At 46.1% G+C, this 23006-nt stretch overlaps 1 protein-coding gene across 1 annotated transcript; it reads left to right on the plus strand.

Moving 5' to 3' along the window:
* Positions 1-890: 890 nt before the first annotated feature.
* Positions 891-18994, plus strand: ANGPTL4 (angiopoietin like 4). Its single transcript, XM_066636425.1, has 7 exons — positions 891-1373; positions 3042-3152; positions 3997-4123; positions 14322-14435; positions 14935-15039; positions 17488-17763; positions 18813-18994. Exons 1-7 carry the CDS (start codon positions 891-893, stop codon positions 18992-18994), a joined length of 1398 nt encoding a protein of 465 aa, XP_066492522.1.
* The last annotated feature ends 4012 nt before the right edge of the window (positions 18995-23006 follow it).

Below are 23006 nucleotides of genomic sequence, written 5' to 3' on the forward strand. Positions count from 1 at the left end.
AGTGCCCGGGCTGCTGCACCATTGGGGTATGCACTGCTTCCTGTGTTGGGGGTATAGTCACAGAGGCCTTCTTAAGGTATGGGAACATTTGTTCCCTTACCCCAGGGCTGTATTGCAGTTGCACTGGTGCTCGAAAGTTGGATAGGATTGGGCTGTCAGGCTGCAATCCTACCCATACTTACCCAGGAGTAAGTCCCGTTGACTAATGGTTGGCAACCTTCAGTCTCGAAAGACCATGGTATAAGCCTACAGCACCCGGTATTCCCAGGCAGTCTCCCATCTAAATACTAACCAGGCCTGACCCTGCTTGACTATCTCTGTTAAAAGTATATCCATAGTAGCCTGTTCTAAGTACAGGTCTGTAACATTTCCCCAAACGCAGTCACATGCCCTGTAGCATCAAGTCCAATACATTAAAAATAGAATATTGAAATGAATGGGGACCCACCTGAAATTGGTTCACGACCCACAGTTTGAGAAACACTGTATAGTATACACACTTTCCTGGGAGTAAACCCCCAATGGGACTTACTTCGGAGTAGACACGCCTAGGATCGTGCCCAGGAAAGTGTGTATAGGATTGCAGCCTGCACAGCGAGCAGAACTGATGGGGGGAAGCCACGGCTGGCTCCCGAGTCCTCCAAGCAGCCTTGAGCCAAAGGAAAGGCAGAAAGGAGCGGGGGGAGACAGGAGAAAACACAGAGGGAGCCCGGCATGCAGGAGCCTCGGGCCATGTGCGCGCTGGCGGGGCGGCGTCTATAAAAGGGGCGCGCCCAGCCCGGCCTCTCCAAACGGTGAGCTCTTGGCGAGGTGGTCGTGCGTCAGGCTGCGCCCGGCTCCGCGGCTCATTGTCTCCCGCGCGCCCCGCTCCGTCCGGGGCCGCCGCAGCGATGCCTCTGTGGGCGCTGGTGCTGAGCGAGGTGGCACTGCTGCTGGCTGCGGCTGCCGCGGCCCCTGCGCTGCCCGGCGCGTCGAGCAAGGAGCGCGGCAAGGCGGCCTCCTGGGACGAGGTGAACGTGCTGGCGCACGGGCTGCTGCAGCTGGGCCACAGCATGAAGGAGCACGTCGAGAGCACCCGAGGCCAGCTGCGGGAGCTGGGCAGCCGCCTCAGCCTGCACAACGCCTCGCTCGCCCTCCTGGAGCGCCGCGCCGACGAGCAGCAGCAGCTCAGCCGCGCCCAGCGCCTCCTCGACGACCGCGTCGCGGACCTCTCCGGGCAGCTGCGCGCCCTACTGGGCGACCTCTCGGCGCACAAGGCGGCCGTGCGACAGCGCTTGGAGAGGCTCGACGGCAGGCTGCGCCAGGCTGGCCCCGACAACGGCAGTGGCAGCCCTCGGGCGCTCGCCCCGCCGACGGAGCTGGGCGCTCTGCAGGTGCGTCGCTGGCCCTGGGGCGCGAGGGAGGGGTGCCAAGAGGCGCCGTCGGGGGCGCCTTGTCCCCAGTGATCCTACCCGCGAGCGTGCCTGAGCCAAACCTGGGGTGGAGGCTCGGGCCGATCCAGTGTTTGTATTTGGGGGGGGGGGCATGAGCACTACCAGCTCCAGAGCCCGGGTCAACCAGGCAGGTAGACCTGGACTCCCGCCTGGACTTGGAGCCGAGGTGCACCGGCTGGGTAGATCTGGGCTCCCACCTGGACTTGGATCCCAGGTCTATGGGTTGGGTAGACCTGGGCTCCCATTCCAGCCAATCTCACCAGCACCTGTCCAGTGGGTGCCTGATTTCGTTCCCCAGACGGGTGTCCTTGCCTGCTGGGAGACAGTTGGGGGGGGGCACGCACCCATGGCTCCCCCTTGTATCCACCCCTGGCTCAGAGGTGCCTTTGCTTTCTATATTCCAGGGACTGGCCATCAGTTCTGGAGTGCAGACAGGGCAAGCTCTGCTTTAGGTCCATTCATGGGTATCTTGCTTTCTCTGGCAAAGGGGGCAGAGGTTTGCTCTGTAGGCAAGAGGAGTTGGCAGAATGGGAGGTCCTGGCCCTCCAAGGGTACCTTCCATTCAGAGAAAAAGGAGGTGAGAACCTTGAAAGGGAAGAACAGCCTCTTAATATTAAGAAATGGGAGCCCAATCCTATGCAGGTCTACTGAGAGGTTAGTTCTATTATAGACAATGGGGCTTATTCCCAGGAAAGTGTGGATAGGATTGTAGCCTGGGTTTGATCTGTTCTGCACTCCTGGCCCCTCTGGGTGATAGTGATCTAGGGAGAGGAGAGGTAGAGTTTTGTGGTAGCATCCACTGGAAGACAGGGTGCTGCCTCCCATTCATGGTCTGTGTATGCCTGCCGTCCTGTCCGGAATTGTGAATTGCAAGAATTGTTTATTCCAATAGGTCTTCCCCCAGGCATTTCCAAACTGGGATGACTAACAGCTGTCTGGCAAGTGAAACCCAACAGGGGTCTCATAGACCTTTGGCAAAGTCTTGGCTAATATTGGGGCCCAATCCTATCCATATCTATTTGTAACTAAATTGACTACTCTTTGTAGTCAATGGGGCTTACTCTTAGGAAAGTGTGGATAGGATTACAGCCTGACAGACCAATCCTTTCCACCCAGGAGCAAGTCCCATTGACTTACTTCTGAGGAGGCATGCATAGGATTGGGCTATCAGTCCACTGCAGGAATGGCTTCTTTTATTTCCAGATGCCCTGTTGGGAAACAGTTTCCTTTACGTTTTCAAGAGGCTGCAACCTGCCTTGCAAGCTTGTTATGAAGATGTACATGTTGCAAATGTAAAACGGAAGCACTCTATAAAGAATAAGTGGAGCAGCATCTTATGCTGATGCTTCTGTAATTTGTGGCCTGATTCTGATCTAATTCATCTTGAACTATGAAAGTGGCAGGGAGGAATTTTTTGTCTCTCAGGTTATAATGATGGTACTATGAGTTGTCTCCTCTTTGGAAACCCATTAAGAGATTTGGAAATCCTGAGGCAGCAAGACCTCCTGTCTGCAGAGCACTGTCCATCTATGCCCTTGATCTGGTAAGGGAGACTTTTATTTCATCTTTGGGGTTCATCTGTTGGCTATGTGTCTTTGTCAATTTCAGACTGTGATGAATCACCAGAACTTGAGAATTGAGGAGCTGTTCCAGAAGATTAAACAGCAGCAGTATAGGATGGATAAACAGAACCTTCAGATCAAGAGCTTACAAAGCAAGGTAAGACCTGCAGGTGGAATTTCTGATTTCAGTCAGTGCTGGGAGCCACAAGATGAAAGTGTTATGCACTTTCCTCTTCCATTATTCCTTCATGTGTTCTAGGGCTGATCCTCAGCACCAAAAATGAAAAAGGCTTAACTTCTTGTTTTTGGTTTTTAAATGAGCATTAAAAAAAAATAGTGAGATTTTGTATCAAACAGCTCTTCTTCAGGCTTAGGAGCAAAACAAAAAGTGTGGGGGAGAGTGCGCTCTTACTGTTGTGACCTGAAAAAGACTTCTATATAATGTAATAATAAACTTGTATATTGCCCCTTGCATACTAAGGGATAGTATGTTGCCAGTTCTGAGATCCCTGAGGTGGTGATGGCTTGAGCTCAAAGGTTTTTACCTAAAAATACCACATGTGCACCATCAGTGTATATCCTGTATTAAAATAAAATGAACAAACTAGTCCCTTCTTCCAACGAACTTAGTTTAAATGTTGATGGGGAAATGAGGGAGAATCATAGAATCATCATCCATCATCATGATATGCACTCTTATGACTTAGAAATTAGGAAATCCTGAGTTCAGATCTCATGACTGCCATGTACTCACCTGGTGACCCTCGATAAGCTGCTCTTCTAGCTCAGTTTTTCCATCTGCAATATGGGGACAATTATATTAGCCTTCTTGAAGGTTTGTTGTAAAGTATGTGAATAGTATTATTATTACCTGGAGGACCAAAGGGAGGTAGTGTTGAGGTCAGGATGGGTATTCCTGACAAGTCTCTCTTGTTTTCCTTGCATAATGCTTTGAATGGTGCATTACATTATCCCTGTTTTTTTGGGGGGGGCACCCATAGGTCAATATGCTGATTCCATTACACATCAAAGAAAATGAAACACAGAGTCCCAGATGGAAGGCAAGTGTCCTGCGGGGTGCTGATCAAGCTGCCAACCACAGTCAGAATGCCAGGGCCAAATCCCCAAGTGAGTATGATGTTTCCCCTTCCTTGTTTTACCACTCAACAGGGTTATTCCTCAGCATTAAATTTTTTGGGCCCAGGGTGGCATTCTTCCAGATGTCACAGGCCTGGGGGGGGACTTTTTGTGCCAGCAGCTAATTTGTAGGTTTTGTGAGATTTTGGTTTCCATCATACCAGATACGCAACAGGAAATCACACTTCTTGCAGCTGGTTTGGGCAGTGATGTACCAGTGGGCAAGATATGACTGTACAGCTGCTTGGCCCTTCAATGGAGGCACAGTTTGGGAATGGAGCTGCAGAACAAAGCTCCAACTGCGGAGCAAGTCTCCCATAGCTGCACACAGTTGCTGTCTCTGGTGGCAGTGGTGGGACTCGCAAACGTGGTGCTTTTTAAAAATACAAATGGAAAAGTCTTGCTTTAAAACAAAAGATTTAACAGTTTCATGCAGGATACGTCTTGTCAATTGCTATGGGGTATGGTAGAGAAATAGAATTGGAAGCCATTTACCTCAAAGGACGTTGCCTTTGGACATAAACAGCAAATGAAGGCTTTGCCTTTGTTCACTGCCTGAGGGCTTTCAAGAAGCATTTTGAATAAATTTAGGAATTTATTTTATAACCATAGGTCATTACAATGTAGGAAAACACATACTGCAATATACACATATAAAACATAAGAAGCATTTAAAACTGGCCATAGTTGGAAAAAAGATGCTGGTGTAGATGGAGTCTTTGTTTTGCATTATGCTCAGAACAAAGATGTTTGTTTCTTGCACTAAACAAAGTCAGATTTTCTTAGTGGAAACGGGCATGGGCATTTGGTAAGCAGGGAGCATGTTTTGCCTGATCTTGCTAAAAACTGTGGGTATGAGATGCAAATATTCAGACTGTAGTTTCCCAGGTGACTGGGATAGGGCATAGCAGAAAGGCATGGTTGCAGCTGGAAGGTGAACAGAGTTTGTGGATTGGGAAGTGGGTTCCAAGAGTTTGAGATACTATAAAGTTCTGTCTGATGCAGCAGTTGTCTTTGCCAGGGGTCAGCCAGATAATCTGTGAATGGGGCATAAGAATTGGGGTTATTTTTTTTTCCTTCTGTAGGGCTAACAGGTAGTGGGAAGACTTTAGATTGGGGCAGAGTGTATACAGTATATCGGAACTTACTAGAATGTCCTGGCAAAAAACTGACGCATTTGAATTGTGGTGCTGGCAAAACTTGTTGCGTGAACATGGACAGCCAGAGTAACCAACAGAGAAGTGTTGGAACATATAAAAGCAGATACATCATTAGAAGCCAAAATTGAAAGACTACTTTGGCCGTGTCATGCAAGACTACATCTGATTTACTTTGGCCATGTCATGCGTGCAAATTCCTTTGATAAGTCAATGATGTTAGGAATTATTAGTGGAAAAGAAGGGACATGCAAAAAATGTGCTGGCTTGATACCATCAAAACAGATACAAAAGTGAAGGTCCGACAATTGAAAGAAGCCATGCTTGACACAGTAGCATGAGAGAGCTCTTGCCTATAAAGTTGCCAAGAGTCAGACACTATGAATGGATAAAAAACATTAACACTTACTAATCTCAATTACTAAATGGGACCTCTATACCCAGAGGCAGTCTACCACTCAATGTCATATGCTGGGGACAATCAATGTGGGAAAGCCAGTGCCCTAGTGCTTCTGCTTTGATCCACTGAAGACCCCACCACCACTGCAGCTGTTTTTAAGTAAAAATAAAAATGCCTGGAGTTCCAATCACAGATCTTGCACACTGCATGTGTCAGGGCCGTGTGTCTTTCCATTTAAAAAACTGTGAGAAGGTGGTGGGTGGCTGGTTCAGGCCTGGGTAAGTGAGAGAAGAAACTTGAGCATTATGAGATCTGGAAAAGGTTGGAAGGAAAAGGAAAATGCTTTTAAAAGTGTCTTTGTAAACTGGCAGTGAATAGGAAAAAGTTGACCAAGGCAAGCTGGCTTAGTTCTGAGGAAAGAAGATTAAGGGGAACATGATAGCAATTTTCAGATTGCTGGAAAAGAGTGTGCAATTGTTTTAACAGAGCCGCAGATAGAGGGGCATTGAGTGACAGGTTCACTGCAGCTGGGGAGCTGGAGATATTTGGGGGGCAGTTTAAAATCTGTGAGGTGATAGTATCTGTTGCAGAAGTAATGGAGCACCCTTTTTGGCAGGATACTGGGTGCGTGGTAGAGTTTGATTAGATGGTTTGTCTAAAGGTTCCAGTCCCATGATTCTTTGGTGGAGACAAGACCTCGTCCTGAAATCCACTAGTCTTCAGTGTGCTATGTGGGCTTTGACAGCCTTGTTCAAGGCAGGGGACTGACAGCCCAATTCTATGGGTGCATAATGCTGTCGAAATGTGCATTCTGGTGATGTTGGGCTCTTTCTGGCTGTCACAGAAGGCAACATGCTGTAACACACAGCCTGACTGCATGCCAGCAGCCAATAGATGGACATTGACCGCATCTACTGTGCCTGGGCATCCCCCCTAAGAAAAGATTAAACAGTAGTATTAACAGTCCTCATTGCACTACTGCAGGGGTCTCCAAACTTTTTGGCCAGAGGGCTGCATCAAATATCTGGCATGGTGTGGAGGGCCAGAAAAAAAATTTAAATATAAAATTTAAATAAATTAGAGATGGAACTTAATTAGAGATAAAATTTAAATAAATTAATTAGAGATGAGTGAATGAATGAATGAATGGGGTCATTCATTTAACCTCTCAGGCCCTCAGAACACCCTCCAAACACATCAGAGCACAGTTCTGGTCACGTTTAGTTGAGTGGGCCAGAGGCTTTCAGGGAACAAAAGGTTTGCTGCTGGCCGGAAAGAGGCTGGCTGCGGGCTGCACTACTGTATCACAGTTCTAATTTTTAAAGTATTTTCTCTGGTTTAACCATAGGGAAAGATAATGTCCTATAAGCCTCCCATAAAGCATGAATGAACAATGTGTGAGAATCCCAAACTAAACACCTTTGTAAGCTAACAGCCATCATCTCATATTGTGGCAATGAGTTCCTTGAGAAGAGATGTCCAGGACTGTACACAGGTATTTGAAACGTGGCTATCCTGCAGGTCTGGATAAAGACACTGACATCTACAAACAAGAGAGATGCCCTGAAGTTTAATCTCTCACTCCTGGAAACACAGGCATATGGCAGCAGGCTGTGATTACTTGGTGATGGGAAGAAGGCAGTCTGTACCTGCTCAGAACTTTTTTTATTATTACTTCAGCAACTCTGAAGTGCAAATGAGCATTTGGAACCAGTCCTGGGGCTAAGCCTCACCAGCCAACAAGCAAATACCTCCTGGCTGATGCGCACTCTTGAAATGGGCTTCATTCAGTGGGCTTCCTCTGCTTTGGCTTAGCTCCTGCCCAGACTGCAGCCTTCTCACTGGAGTAATCATGACACGAGCTACACCAGTGCTGAGCAGGAGAAATTTGATTCTCCAGTCTTGGCCTTCCTCCATTCCCAGCAAACCAGTGTTTTGTGGTAGTGTGTGGCCCTCGGCCAAGTGTGTGAAAGTTGAAGTCATTCTTGAGAGAGGAAGGGTTAATTACTTGCAGGGGGGGATTTAAAAGATTGTGGCACACACACAAGATTGCACTGGCATCTTTCCAGCTAGGCGAAAGGTAACATTCACCCTGCAGCACTGGGATTCTAAAATAATTTGGCCAAGGAGGAGGTACTAGATCTACAAGGATTTCCTAGCAAAAGAGAGAATCGCGAAGTGTGGCTGGGCCTTTTTTCTAGCTGGTGGAGTAGCAGTTTCCCATTGTCTGCAGGGTTGCCTCTAGAGCACTGATTTTCAACCTATTTCATCTTGCGGCACTCTGGCAAGGCACTAAAATGGTCAAGGCACACCATCGCCTTTTGGACAATTGACAAGGCACACTGGGCTGTCAGTGGGGGCTCACATCCCCCAATGGTCCTTTTGATAAATGACCCTCTCCCAAATTCCCACAGCACATCTGGGGACCATTCACGGCACACCAGTGTGCCACGGCACTGTGGTTGAAAATGGCTGCTCTAGAGTTTGAGAAAGTGGGCCTTGGAGTCATGTCTGCATTTAACTTCATATTCCGAAGAGAGCTCTGAAACTCAGATGGAAGTACTGCTGTCAGGCTAGCACGACTTCCCTTTCTGTGAACACAGGCTTTCTAAGCTAGAGGCATGAGACAAGTAGCTAGCTTCCATAAATATGTTGACTTATTATGGAATTCATTGCCAGAAAGTCTGGAAAACTTTCATTGGTTTGGAAGGCCTGTGGAGGAGAGAGCCATCCACAGACCTGTCCATAAACTTGTCTATCGGGTCTGATAGTTAAAGATGACCTCAAAGTACAGAGGCTTGTGAATATTGGAATACCAACTGTTGGACATCACGGTGGGAATGGGCTGTGGCCGTCGCACCTGGATTTGTGCTTGCAGAGTTCTATGGTATTCAACTGTTGGGAACAGAATGCTGGCACAGATGAACATTGGTCTAATCCAGAACCACACAAACTGCGGCCCTGGGGCTGGATTTGGCATTTGCAAGGATCCGTTGGCTTGGTGAGCGGACCTTTTGGTTCTGATTGGGCGCCACATGATGTCGTCTTTTGGAGGACAGGGATGCTCTGGGCAGTTGTATTTACCCAGATGTCCTGTCGCATGGCTTTCTGGGACACAGGCAGACAATGTGGCTGCCCAGGGCATCCCTGTAGTGGAATGCTCGGATGCAGTTCAGACGGGGACTGCATTCTGGGTGCTCAGTGGGCACAAGTTTGAGTGCCGCTGGTCTAATTCAATAGGGCTCTGCTTATGGTGGAGATGCCTATCAATGGAAGATTTTTCCAGTTGCATCCAGGAAGTCCTGTGAGGGCCCTTCCATGGATTTTATTATTCACAGAAATTATATCCATGGGGGGAGGGTGTGTGTGTGTGTGAGAGAGAACACTAGAACAGATCCCCTGCAGATATAGAAGGCCCACTGTAGCCCTGATAGAACCTTCATGTATGGATAGCATGCCTCTGAATACCAAGCATTGTGGAGACAAGCAGAGCCTTAGCCTTTACATTCTCTGCTTGTGGGGTTCCCTGAAGCATTTGGCTGGCCACTGTGACTAGTAGGGGGCTGGTCTTAAGTGAACTTGGGCTTTAAATTACTTAAGAGAACTGTGTGGTTGGGAGCGTTGTCTCGAATCCAAGTAAGAAAAGGTCTTCTGTCTGGCAGTCTTGCTTTTTAAAACAAGATGTGCGTGTGCAAGCTTGGGAAAAGGAAATGCATCCTGCGCATGCTCAGAGATCTCCCTCCACTTATTACTGAACATATGCCAGGGTCCCTGCCTCACAACCATTGATCCTTTTTTCTTGCCTAAGGACTTATTACTTCATTGAGTTGGAAAGGAGGGGAGAAGGACAGGGAGGAGCCTGGCCAGGGGAATCTCCAGGAAAACTGGGTGAAAGTTGAAGCCCCTTCTTTAGGTGTGCAGGTCCGTCTCTCCAGTTCTCAGGCTGTGGTAACCTTTCCCCTACTTTGTCCTCCCCCATCAGCAAGATGCTGACATAACATTGCAGAGACATTGCAAATGTGGGGATTTGCAAGTGTGCTGTGATGCTTTTTCCTGGAACGTGGTGAGGTTAACCCATGAAACGTGCCTCGGGTCACAGACTCTGATTCACCCTGAGGGTGACTCAGAGGGAGCTGGTGGAGCATTTAAGATTAGGCTGTGAATTAGGAAATCACAGCTCCTCTATGGAGGAGCCCTATACCAGGATTCTAGGGAGTCCTATACCAGCTGCCACTGGCCTCCCGCATTGCACTGCATATTATGACAATGAAATTGGCCTCCTTTACCGGATTGTTGCAAGAATTAAAACAGGATGATGTATGAGAACTGCTTTTGGAATGTTTAAAAACACTTGATGAATGCTAAATTTTTTTTACAAGTGGGGCTTTTTAATTAGTTAATACTAGTATTAACTAGGCTTAATGGTATTAGGCTGCAATCCTGTCCCTACTTACCTGGAAGTAGGCCCCATTGGCTGTAATGGAACTTACTTCTAAGTAGACCTACATACGAGTGGTCTATTAGAGAGCTGGTGTAAAGCATTGTCCAAGAGCCCAATCCTATCCAACATTCCAGTGCCAATGCAGCCCCAAGGGAAGGGAACAAACAATCCCTTATCTCGAGGAGGCCTCTGACTACGCCCCTCCACGCTCCCCTGCAAGGACTTACTGCAGGGCTCAATCTCCCTTGGAGTTTGATACTTGTGATACTTGATTATTCCCTAATGTTTGTTGAACATATTCCCTAATGTTTGTTGCTTCTCTTTGAAGCAGAAATCTTCTTTTCCTTTCTGTCTGAAATCTGCACTATTAACCGTCTTAAAATGGAATACAGGAGGTTTTATGTAGACTTAACAACCTAATCCAGCTTTCCAGCACCAATGCAGCCCCAAAGTAAGGGAACAAACATTCCCTTACCTTGAGGAGGCTTCCTTGACTGTCTTCCCCCCCCCCCCCCACTGCAGGATGCAGCATGTGCCCCACTGGCATGGATGCATCAGTGCTGAAATCTGGTCAGAACTGGGCTTTTAATTAGCAGAGGCTACAGAGCTTGAGGATTCATGTTCCACCTTGTCTGGCATTTTTTTTTCTTGAATGATTGTGGTAGGTGTGCTAGCAAGTTTCCCATAGCCAAACCTTCCTGCATGTTTGCCCTCCATGTTCCTGAGCATGATTATTCTGGGCATCACTCTTCTTTATCCAGGGACAGGCAGGTGTTTTCATTACCCCAATTTCCCCATGTGGAATATGTCACGTTTCCTAGCCTCCTTGACTAGGAATGATGCAAGTTGGCTCAGCATGTTGCAGCATAGTAGTGTTCCCTTTCCTTCCCCGCCCCTTCAGAGGAAGCAGAATTGGGGGAAAGTTCATGTTTACACTCAAGATCACCCCTCGTCCCTCCTCTCTCTTCTCTGGCAGCTGTTTCAGGAATCCTTCCTAAATGCATCCAAATCTTGAGGTGGCGCCTGGATGCAGCCCATCACACCCTGAGGATGCTGTTCTGAAAGTCAGAACAGAGGCTGCCTCTGTCTCTGAGAGAGCTTGGCAAGCAATGGTCCCTGCTTGTGTGGCCATTCAAAGCCACAGGGGTAAAGTCCCTTTGCAGTCTGCCACGTTCCTTGCCCTTCGGTTTTCCAAAAGCCTTGTGTATGTTTGTCTCTTTGATGGTTGCCCTTCCAAATGAACTTTTAACAGTCTGTTGAAATACCCATGTGCTGGCAGTCGGCACCCAATCTTGGGGCAGAGTCCATGCAGCTGTGGCAAGTGATCTGTGCACCACCATGAGGCAGGGTGCCAGGGACATAGGGAGGTGTTTACATGAAGCAGGGAATTGTCAAGCTTGGGCAGCTTTCAAGGTGTATGTTGAGGAAAGGGTTTGGAGCAGGAGGGCTGTTGAACCTGGATTTTCTGGTTGGTTTATCTTGTGTGGGTCAGCTGTTGGGGCTTGCAAGGCAACACTTGTAATCTGTCCTCAGTGTCTTGAATATGGTACACAGGAATAAATGAGCATCTTAGGTCATGTGTGGAGTGCATTTCGCTCACTGCAGCTTCTGTTTACAAACTGGAATGAGGAGACTTCTGGGCTGGTTTCAGGTTGTGGTCTGTCTACTGCCCCCTGTTGTCAGAATCAGTTATAGGGCCTTTGAACCTCAAGGTTCCTTAATGCAGAGGTGGGCAAAGTGAGACTCAGGGCTCAGATCTGGCTTGCAAGTGTCTCCAGTGAACTGCTTCCTACACATGGCTGGCAATCTGGCCCTGAGACTTTTCTCTTACACGTGGTGTATATATGCACCACTAACACACATCCCCAATGCTGGTCCTGTCTACCCAAGTGTAATAGCCTTGCTCCCACATTCAGCGTATGCATGCACAAAGGAAGTTGCAGGCGTCTGCCAACCATACTAGGACTCAGCATAAGCCTGAAAGCAGCACATAACAAAAGAAGACTGTAAACAAGAATGAGAGCAAGAAAGGAAAATGTTTTCTTTTCCTCCCCTGAACAACTCCAATCCAAAAACGAGTGCTTAGTTTTTTTCTGTAACAGCGCATTGACAGCAATTGCCATGTATTCAAAAAAGGATGGAATGCAATTTTTTTTTTTACAGAGCTGGAATCAAAGGTATGATGTTAATTACAACAAAGTATACCTTACAGCCATCTGTACAATAGTCATACTCCAAAGTGCCTCTATGGCCAAAATGTCTGGACACTCCTGGTTTAAAGCCATGATGAATGAGGACTTGGTCATGGCGCGGTTGAAATAATGCAGAGCACTCCCCTTGCCCAGTCTGTGTAGCTCCAACCAGCCCACAGCGCAACTGAGATTGGAATAAGGGAATTCCATTCTAAGGGCTCTAATTTTAGGTAATTTTAAGCTGTGGTTCCTTATGTTTTCTTAGAATCTGAGCACTGGTTTCTTATGCCTTCACTTTCTGCCAGCTGTCTTTCTGGCTCTTCAACTTCGTGGCTGTCCGTGTCAAGCTGACATTTGACTGGAGAGACCTGGGTGGAAATGCCTCTGTGGTCTCAGCTCTTGGGATGGGCCCAGCTCCAAGACTGAGACCTGCTTGGGCTGCCTCTGGCCTGGATTCTCCCCTCTCTTTCTGCAGTATAAAAATTAGACTTATCTTAGCTTGTTGGGAACCAGCATTTGACAACCTGAAAAGATGCATCATTTCTGGCTTAGGGCCAAACCACATATGATGATAAATCACTGGCCCCAAGCATGCTTTACTTTTCCTTCATAAACAACATATAGATTGATTCCCCTCATGAACCAGGCCCATGAAGTGGTTGAGGGCTTTACCCATGCTCCTTCTCCACTGTCCCGTTCAGAATCTGCTTTCCCCTCCCTATGCTGTGCACATACTTAAGCGTTGCATTCCCTCAGCTACCTCCTCGCATCTGCAGTGTGCTAGCTTGCTTCCAGGGTTGTTGTAGAGCAGCAGTTCCCAAACTTCTCAGAGCCCTGTACATTCCTAACAGAGTCTTGGGTAACCCTGCAGACACAGGGGTGGAGTCTCAAGTAGGCCTAGAGAGCCCCCGCATGCATGGTGTAGCATGGTAGGAGGCAGCCACTTATGGTGTGCCTGTGGAGTTCTGAAGGGGATTCGGGGAGCCCCAGGGTTCCTAGGAGCACACTTTGAGAAACACTGTTGTAGTAATGTACATGGTGCTAATAAAGTGCTATTATGAGTGTTAGGTGATCATGGAAAAAATTACAGACAGACAGCCATGTGGAATGTGCAGGCAGAGAGTCTTCATGCTGTAGAGCTGTGGTGACAAACACACTTCAACCCAGGGGCCACATTGGATTCATGGCACCTACTGAGGGCTGGTGGTCCAAGGTCTGGAGTTTCAGGGCTGGCCCTCTCTGAATGCAATGGAGCTGCGCTCTGCGCTGCCTCCCTGGTCCTCAGAATGACATTTGTGAGACCTCGGAAAGCCTTAAAACATCACTTCTGGGTTTTTGGACAGTGCATGGTCTCTCCGGCCCTCAGGACACAGCTTCTTCATGTTCGGAGGGGATGTGGGGGGCTGCCCTAGAACATAATGGGCCACATGAAGAGGATCTGTTCACTGTATCCATCCTGTGGGCTGTGTGTTTGACACTCCTGCTAGTTACCCTCTAGTGTGCAGACTGATTGCCTGCGCATTCAGTTCTTCAGTTAAGCAAGAAACATCAGCACTGCAAACACTCGTAATGGGTGTGTGGGTATCCCCCTCCATCAGCAGACAAGTGAAACCACGGATACCGGATCCACGGATAGGGTCCCTGCCTGTATAGTGCAAAAAGCATGGGCTGGAATTGGGGGAGGAAACATTAGTTTTGCCTCATGCCTGACCATGCTGTAGTTTAAATCATGTCTCTGTTCCACTACCACTGTATAAGGATTGATTAGCAAATTGGATCAATAGATGGATCTGCTGCTGTTGCACCTCTGTTGGCTCTTAAGCAAGCCTCTGAATTCCTGCAGGGGACAGCTGCCTGTGAGTTGGGATGCTTCAGCCAAATCACAACTGATTCTTTCAGGGTGCTCAGGGTTCCAGTACTACAGTACAGCTTTCAGATGGATGCCTCAATGCTAATGATCCCTCTGTTAATGACCCCCCCCCTTTTTTTCTCTTTGCAGGGTTCCCAGAGGGCTGTCATCAGCTCTTCTTGGAGGGAGAGCGAAGCAGTGGGGTATTCCATATCCAGCCCACTGGCTCCCAGGTTTTTGAAGCCTTTTGTGACATGAGTCTAGGTAAAAAGTGGGGGGAGGGAGGGCTGAGATATTGGGTTCAAATTCTGAAGACAAACATTATCTAGAATTGCTTCCTATCAGAGCTTACAGGGAGTGTGTGTGTGTCTAGATGAGAATATAATAGTAGCTGTTGTTGACTATGCTGGTATATTCTTAAATGCCTAAAACAATGTAATGTACAAACATCCGATTAACAACTATACCACCCTGCCTGCAAGATTACAGTCTTAATAGAAATACACACAGAAAAAGTTGGGGGTGGTGGAGGGAGGTGTAAGGAAAAATAATGGAAGAAGCAAGAAAATTGCAGCAAATTAGGGAAGGTCTAGAAGAACAACTATGTCTTGAGGTGCCTGAGATGGGATTCAAGCATATAAAATAACATTTTTCTTGTAAACAGTATTACAAAAATGATTGCAGAAAAGCAGTTGTTTGAAGAGCTGGATAGCACAGCTGGGTCTGTGTGGAGTGATAATGTGACTTTATTTCTTTTTTGCAGCTTCAAGTGGTGGTGGTTGGACAGTGATCCAGAGGCGCCTGGATGGCTCCGTTGATTTCAACCAGCTGTGGGAAGCCTACAAGAATGGCTTTGGAAACATGAGTGGTAGGTGGCCTTTGAGGCCTACACTGCTTGGCAGTCTTCATTCTTTTTTGAATTGCCATTCCCATTTCTCCATTCCCTTCCTAATTCTATGTGGGATGGGGATAGCAAATAACACCTGTGTTTGAGCAGCAGCACCTCAGTGTGATTATGTCATAACCTCAGGTTGTTAGTCCTCAGCATTCTCCACCTCTCTGTTTCTCTTTCTGTGCCATTCTTTCTCCTGAAGGTGAAAACGGATTTAATATTTTAAAGGGAAAAACAAGTCACAGCACATCCCTCCGCTGTGGGGCAGTAGTGTACGAAGATCATGTGGCACCTGGGGCCCATAAGTATTTGGCCCCCTCCCTATGACAAAATTATTTTCAATAATAGTCATGATATGAAATGAATAATAATAATGGCCAGAGAAAAAGCACAGACAGTGAAGATTTTCTTTCATTGAACTTCTATGTAATAGGGTTCACAAATGTAGTGAATATCAGAAATCTTAACCCAAAACAAAACAGTGAAGGAATGTCTGTCAGTGGACTTGTGGTCTATCGTATTTACAAAAGCAGTTTTGTTGAAAAATAGAAGAAAGGCAAAACATAGTACCTCTATGAAGAATACATTTGGTTTTCTGAAATGCTTGCAACAGGCTATTTATTCTGATTGGTTAACTCGGTGTAATCCACCTTTTGTTGCAGTTTGCACCTTTTGTTACAGGATTCCCAGTGTAATTCACTTTTGGTTACCTAAGGCAGTTGTGTTTTCCATTTTTGGCTGTAATATTTGATAGAATAGAGATATTCCAACATGGTTTGTTTCGTTGCATTCTTCATGAAATTACACATTGAATGATATATAACATGATATGGTATTATTCAAAAAGACCAAGATTTTAAAAATTGGGAGTCAGCCTCTGTCACCTCTCTGCAGCTTGGCACCTGGGGCCCGTGGTCCCCCCATTTGTACGCCACTGCTGTGGGGTGAGCCTGACTTTGAAACTGAAGTGAGCTTCCAGTGGGACTGGAAGTACTGCTTAAAGGTCCCTCCAGAGGTTTAATAATAATAACAGGTATTTATATACCGCCTTTCTTGGTCTTTATTCAAGACTTTATTCAAGGCGGTTTACATAGGCAGGCTTTATCTAAATCCCTATTTAAATAGGGATTTTTACAATTTCAAAGAAGGTTCTTTCTTTCAAGAACTACTACATTCAAGGTGTTTCATTCCGATCTGCTTTCACATTCTGGCCTCCATCCTCCCACGCTCCGAGCAGATGGAATTGCTCGGCTTCAGCTTGTCAGCTGCTCCAAGGTCGCACGGTGCCGGTGGCCTCGAACTGGCGACCTTGTGGATGTTATCTTCAGGCAGACGGAGGCTCTACCCTCTAGACCAGACCTCCTGCCCATTTAGATGACTTTATGAGAGTTCTGGGATGCCACAGGATGCCTTGCACCTGGTACCACTTGGTCCTCTGGGTCTAACACCACTGAAAGTGCCATCAGGTTTAAAATTTCTAATTACATTTGAGCAGTGGTTCCCAGACTTTTTCAGGCCATTGTCCCCTACTCTACCCTATAAAAAGCATTATTCAGAATATTATTATTATTAACAGTATTTATATACCGCTTTTCAATGAAAAGTTCACAAAGCGGTTTACAGAGAAAATCAAACAAATAACTAATGGCTCCCTGTCCCAAAAGGGCTTACAATCTAAAAAGATGCAAAAGAACACCAGCATACAGCCACTAGAAAAGACACTGCTTTGGTGAGGAGGGGTGAGGAGAATAGCAGTTTGCACAACCCACTAAGGAAGATAACAATAAAATTCAAAACAGTAACAATTGCACATTTGTTCAAAATCTAATTACAATCTTTTAGTTCAATTTATTCAACAAAATTGATGAACTTGATCCAGTAATACCAGCTTTTCAAAGTCTGATAGTCATTTAGTAAGATTCTTAGATACCATGTTTATTAACTACGTATTTCACTGTTCAGTAAACTCTTAATGTGATGGATGAGCTTGATGGTTATACCAGTTTCCCAATGTCTGGTTTAAAGTCACTTAGCAGGAATCTTAAACCACTATGTTTAGTAATCTGGAGACAGTTTCTTTGCTTGGAAAAGCTGGATGACCACACTAAAGCTACATTCCACCAAATATGATGTTGGAAATGTAGCACGGAGCTTCTTGACCACTGTCCATAAAGCAGGATAGTGACCAGAAATTTTCTCCTGTAACCAAAACACTTGGTACAATTTCTTACAGCCCACTCCACTGCTACTCCCTGCAGTGGAGATGCAGTGGCTCCAACGGAGCATTACTGCTTTAAACAAGGCCTGTACATCTACAAATGTGAATTTGATGTTCAGCTTATTGTAGTGTCTTTACTGCTTTTGTTTAAAATACAACAGTTTTTATTTTGGTTTTAATTTTTTTTACATTTTGTATTTCTTCAGGTGATTTCTGGTTGGGCCTGGAGAAAATTCACCAGATAATGCAAGAGGGACGGTTCCACCTTGTAATTGAGTTGCAGGACTGGGAAGGGAATTCGCAAAGAGTTCAATTTCTTTTCAGTCTGGGTGGAGAAGACACAGCCTACACACTCAGCCTCCTGGGGCCCATTTTTGGGGAGCTGGAGAATGCTATGGGAGACTTCCCACAGCTGCCCTTCTCCACACGGGATCGGGACCATGATCTTAAGGGAGATACCAACTGTGCCAAGCACCTTTCTGGTGAGTTTTGCAATAGTCTCCCCCTAATTGCTGCCCACCACTAACCTGTCAAGAATAAATGTCATGCAGCCCTGGGTTGATCCTGAGATCAGTTTTTGGCACAGGAGCAAAAAGAGATACTACCTCTGTGTGCTTCATGTTATGCTTAAAATGACCCACTGTACCCAAGGTACTCTGTCCTGAACAGGAAAGCTTTTCTTATTCATTGATTTACAACAACAAAAACTTGTATCTTGCTTTTCCACATATGTGCCTACATAACCAACAATATAACATTTTATTTGAAATAAAATTGTAACGATATCACCTGTCTGTCCTTGGCCTGGTTTGAAGCCAAGCTGCAGGTGGCAGTGGGAAGTAAGAAGTGGGGAGTAACTCATGGATCTGTATTGGATCTGTATTGGGATTGGTGCTTGATAATCATTGAGCTGACCAAGTTTGTGGAAAGCAGCAACTATTTATGGTGGTGAAATAAAAAGCGGCCTTCTTAATAACATAAGAACCATGCTGGATTAGACCAAAGGCCCCTCTAATATTATTTTTTCAACAGTGGCTAAACAGATGCTAGTGCAAAGCACACAAGTAGGGCATACATTTGCCCTCCCCATCTGTTGTCCCCTCCCCTGCTATGACCCCCCTCATGCCCCTTTCCATTTAGAGGTATGCTGCTTCTGAAAATGAGAGCTTCTACACAGCTGACATGGCTAATCACCATTGCTAGACATAGCTCTCATGAACTTGCTTAAGGGCACAATCCTAACCAGGTCTACTCAGAAGTAAGTCCTGTTTTGTTCAATGGGGCTTACTCTCAGGAAAGTGTGGTTAGGATTGCAGCCTAATTCTGTTAAATCTAACAGAATTAGGCTGCAATCCTAACACACTTGACTGAGCTACATTTTGTGGCAGTGAATTACATTTTGCATCAGTCCCATTGATAGTGTTCCATCCCTTGCCATTTTTAGTTTTTGTTTGTTTTTCTTTTCTTTTTTTAATATTCTGGAAAAGTTTTTGCCTGATACATGTCTTTTCTGGTCTTTTTCGTCCTGCAGGTGGCTGGTGGTTTAGCACTTGCGGCCATGTCAATCTGAATGGGAAGTACTTCCGTTCCATCCCACGCCAAAGGCATGAGAGAAAGCAAGGCATCTTCTGGAAGACTTGGAAAGGACGGTACTACCCACTGAAATCAACTTCCATGAAGATTCGCCCCATGGAACTGGATGTGGAATCCTAAACCTATTGTCTGGTCAAAAGAGTGGTGTTTCAGTTTCCACACCTGCCGAGAAGCTGGCACATTTCATCACTCCTCTTGGAAGTTCTGCCGAGAGTTTCTCTGTCAGCTTCCACTCAAAAGGATAGAAAGGGAGCCTTCTGTTGTGCAAGATGCCCCATAAGTCGTCGCCAAGGGGCAGTACTGAGACTGACTTCTCCAACAGAGAAGAGTGACCTGGGGGATAGTTTGGGGTGGGTTGCAAAGGAAAGCAGCAGCTCTCAATGTGCAGAGAGTTTGCAAGCAATAGTTGGAACTATTGTTTGCATGGCTGCTGGCTAGGTAGTGATGGCAGCTCGAAGAAAGGGAAGCCTGGTGAATGTGGCCCTTGTTATGCACTCCAGTGCTCTTCCACAAGCATTTGTTTCTCTCTGACCTGGTCAAAGGTCTGTACTGGTAGCTTGTTCCCCCACCACAGATGTGTGCACCTTATGCCTAGATAACAGGAACACCTTCAACCATGCTTCTTGTACATTAAGTCCTCACTTAAGGTTGTCAATAGGTTCTTGGAAACTGCACCTTTAGGCGAAACCAGTTTTACTGTAGGCTAATTATATATGAAAACAAGTTAAGTTCCTACAGCCTTTTTCTGGTCACAAAAACATCTCCAGACTTCTAAATACAGACTCAAAAACATTTCCAACATTAAACATTGAAATAAATGTGAGCCTTCCAGGCCAGAGAGAACCCACACAGACAGGTGGAGAATGTGCAGACTCCACAGTGACCATGGCTAGGAATCAACTTTTTTCTCATCAACTTTATAACAAAATAACTTTAAGTGAGGACTTGCTGTGTTTGCTCTCCTTATATGCTAGCTTATCGGTCCTTGTGTCTGTGTGTGTGTGTGTCTGTGTGTGTGTGTTTCCCCTCAACACAGAAGGTTCCTGTGGACTGCTGGGTGATGGGGAGGGCATAATTTTCCCACTGAGGTATTAAGGGAAATGCCAGCCACTCTTCCTGCCTGGGGCAAGAACTGTCGGTTCCTTCTGCTTCAGAAGTTGTCAGCTCTGGTTTTCAGAACTGTTTATGCCAGCGTTGGAAGCTCTTCTGTAAGCTTGTGCTTCCCCTTGCCACCTCCTCTCAACCTGAGATTGGTTGAAGCAGCTTTGGAATTGCATAGATTGGCCATTACACCAACTCCGGAAAAGGTTCAGGGTAGCATAAAAAGGTACCACAAATGAACTGAAAAATATTGGTGCTGAGGTAAAAATCCAAATGACTCCCACCCACTTCTACCATGGGTCATGAAAAAGTAATGCAACCAACCATTCAGTGCCCTTCAGTTGTATCCCAAAATCTACTGCCTGTCTCATGTTAACATTGCAGCCCCTTGCACTTAATTCCTGCATGGCACAAAAGCCATTATGCCCTACTGGTATTCAGTTACAAGACCAAAGCCATTATGATGTGTCCTTGGGTGGGACTAGTTGGAAAAGAAAGCAGAGGGGCAGCATGTCATCTCTACACACAACATTGCTTGCCTGAGGGGATGCAGGTCTGAGTCTTGGGCAGCAACTGCATATCAACAGACCACAACAATCCAATCCTTGGGTGTGTCTGGATGCGCCTCCATTTTTAAAGTCATATTGACTTGTTCACACCAATGTTTAGCTGCTGCTTCTTGTACATAATGGTTGTACTAGTTTGTTTGTTGCTTGGTTTTTTAACAGTGCTTTATCCTGTCTCTTAAAAAATAAGAAGTTCCTATGATTTTAAAATACAGCATTGATGAATGATGCAGTTGTAACTTATAAGCATTGTCTTGGACAGATGCAGGTAGATGTGAGTTTTTTTTAGATTTTGACATTGTCTGTTTTTTGTACTTATATGTGACTCTTTGGTGAAGTGTCTTTAATGAATAAAGCATTTGAACTGTTCCTGTTGTGATTCTCTGACATGCAATACTTTGAACTTGTAAATGGTCAGGGTTTGCTGAAGTCCCTCTGGTTGGGGATGAGGCTATGGTCCAAGCCCTTTGCAAATGGTTGGTGAAATATCTCTCCCAAGGTGCAATATATCTCGAGATCCCTGGAACACTCCAGGCGTGTTCTGGTTGCAGAATATCAGGTAGCCAACGGTCTAGAGCAGTGGTTCCCAACATGGAACTTGGCAGCCCATTTCCATAAATTGTACCCCTCATATTGGCAAAATGTTTGTAATTAATATAGTGTTATTTCAAATTTATGTTTTCAACTACTGGTAATACACAAATTGATGGCCAAAAACTAGAAGTTGCTGGGGCTTTCACAGCCAGCTAACTGCCTTCTTTCCTGCCTTGCCAGCCCCACAAGGCATTCTGAAACAGACCTGCCTTTTTCTGCCATTATTCAATGCTTTTTCAAGTACCCCTAAAGGTCTTAGTAAGCACGCAGGGAGTACACATACCCAGTTGAGAATCACTTGCCTAGACACTAAAGCAATGGTTCTCACATTTTGCCCACTTTTTAGAATGAGAATCTGTTGGGACCCACTGGAAGTGATGTCATGACAAGAAGTGACATCATCAAGCAGGAACATTTTTAACAATCCTAGGCTGCAATCCTACCCACACTTACCCAGGAGTAAGTCCCATTGACTATCATTGTTAAAAATATACAGAGTAGCTTGTTAAAACTACAGGTCCAAATGCAGTCACATACCATGGTAGCATCAAGTCTTATATATTAAAAATAAATGGGGACCCACCTAAAATTGGCTCATGACCCACCTAGTGGGTCCCAACCCACAGTTTGAGAAACATTGCTCTGGAGCATTTGTCTTTCCCAGTTGCCAGCACAGGAGGCTAAGAAGCCACAGACAGCCATGCATTATTTAAAATTACTTTGCTACTTAAGGGAAGTCCTCCTGGATCACACCAAAGATCCACCTATTCCAATATCCTGTATCAAACAATGGCCAACTAGATGCCCCTGGGAGGACCACAAGCAAAGTGTGAGGGCAATGGACTTCACCTGCTGCTTGTGGTACCTGGTACTAGTGCCAAAGAACATGGAGACTCCCTTGATAAACCACCTAATAGAGGTTCATAGATCTTCGTAAACTTCCGTGATCCTCTTAAGGTGGCAGAAGATTTTCATAAATTAATTCTGCCTTGGATAAGAAAGGACTTCTTTCACTCTGTCCCAAATTTACAGCCCATCAATTTGGTGACCTCTAGTATTGGCAACCTTCAGTCTCGAAAGACTATGGTATCGTGCTCTGAAAGGTGGTTCTGGCACAGCGTCTAGTGTGGCTGAAAAGGCCAATCTGGGAGTGACAATCCCTTCCACACCAGGAGCAAGTGCAGTCCGTCCCTGGTCTGTCTCCCTGGCTATGGGCCTTCCTTCTTTGCCTCTTTGCCTCAGACTGTTGGCAAAGTGTCTCTTCAAACTGGGAAAGGCCATGCTGCACAGCCTGCCTCCAAGCAGGCCGCTCAGAGGCCAGGGTTTCCCACTTGTTGAGGTCCATTCCTAAGGCCTTCAGATCCCTCTTGCAGATGGACTTGTATCGCAGCTGTGGTCTACCTGTAGGGCACTTTCCTTGCACAAGTTCTCCATAGAGGAGATCCTTTGGGATCCGGCCATCATCCATTCTCACGACATGACCTCTATTTCATACATTATACTAGCAGTTCTAAAACTGGGTCTAGAACCCACCAGTGGGTCATTATTGTTGTTCATGAAACTGACGGGGTAGGTAAAACAAGCTGCTATGGAGGGGGAACTCTGCTGCCCAGTTGCCATTATAGCCACATCCCTTGGCATTTATAAATAGGTGGCAGCCTTTAAGAACATAAGACTAGCTCTACTGGATCAGGCCATAGGCCCATCTAGTCCAGCTTCCTGTATCTCACAGCAGCCCACCAAATGCCCCAGGGAGCACCCCAGATAACAAGAGACCTGCATCCTGGTGCCATCCCTTGCGTCTGGCATTCTGACATAGCCCATTTCAAAAATCAGGAGGTTTCACATACACATCATGGCTTGTAACCCAT

This window comes from Tiliqua scincoides, chromosome 8, assembly GCF_035046505.1.
Source record: "Tiliqua scincoides isolate rTilSci1 chromosome 8, rTilSci1.hap2, whole genome shotgun sequence".
NCBI classification, from domain to species: Eukaryota; Metazoa; Chordata; class Lepidosauria; order Squamata; family Scincidae; genus Tiliqua; species Tiliqua scincoides.

Bases quoted from the DNA above. Each gene is read 5' to 3' on its own strand.
- ANGPTL4 (XM_066636425.1), top strand. From the start codon at position 891: ATGCCTCTGTGGGCGCTGGTGCTGAGCGAGGTGGCACTGCTGCTGGCT. The intron at 3,153-3,996 runs GTAAGACCTGCA...GGGCACCCATAG, and splicing joins TCAAGAGCTTACAAAGCAAG to GTCAATATGCTGATTCCATT. The intron at 15,040-17,487 runs GTAGGTGGCCTT...GTATTTCTTCAG, and splicing joins TGGCTTTGGAAACATGAGTG to GTGATTTCTGGTTGGGCCTG.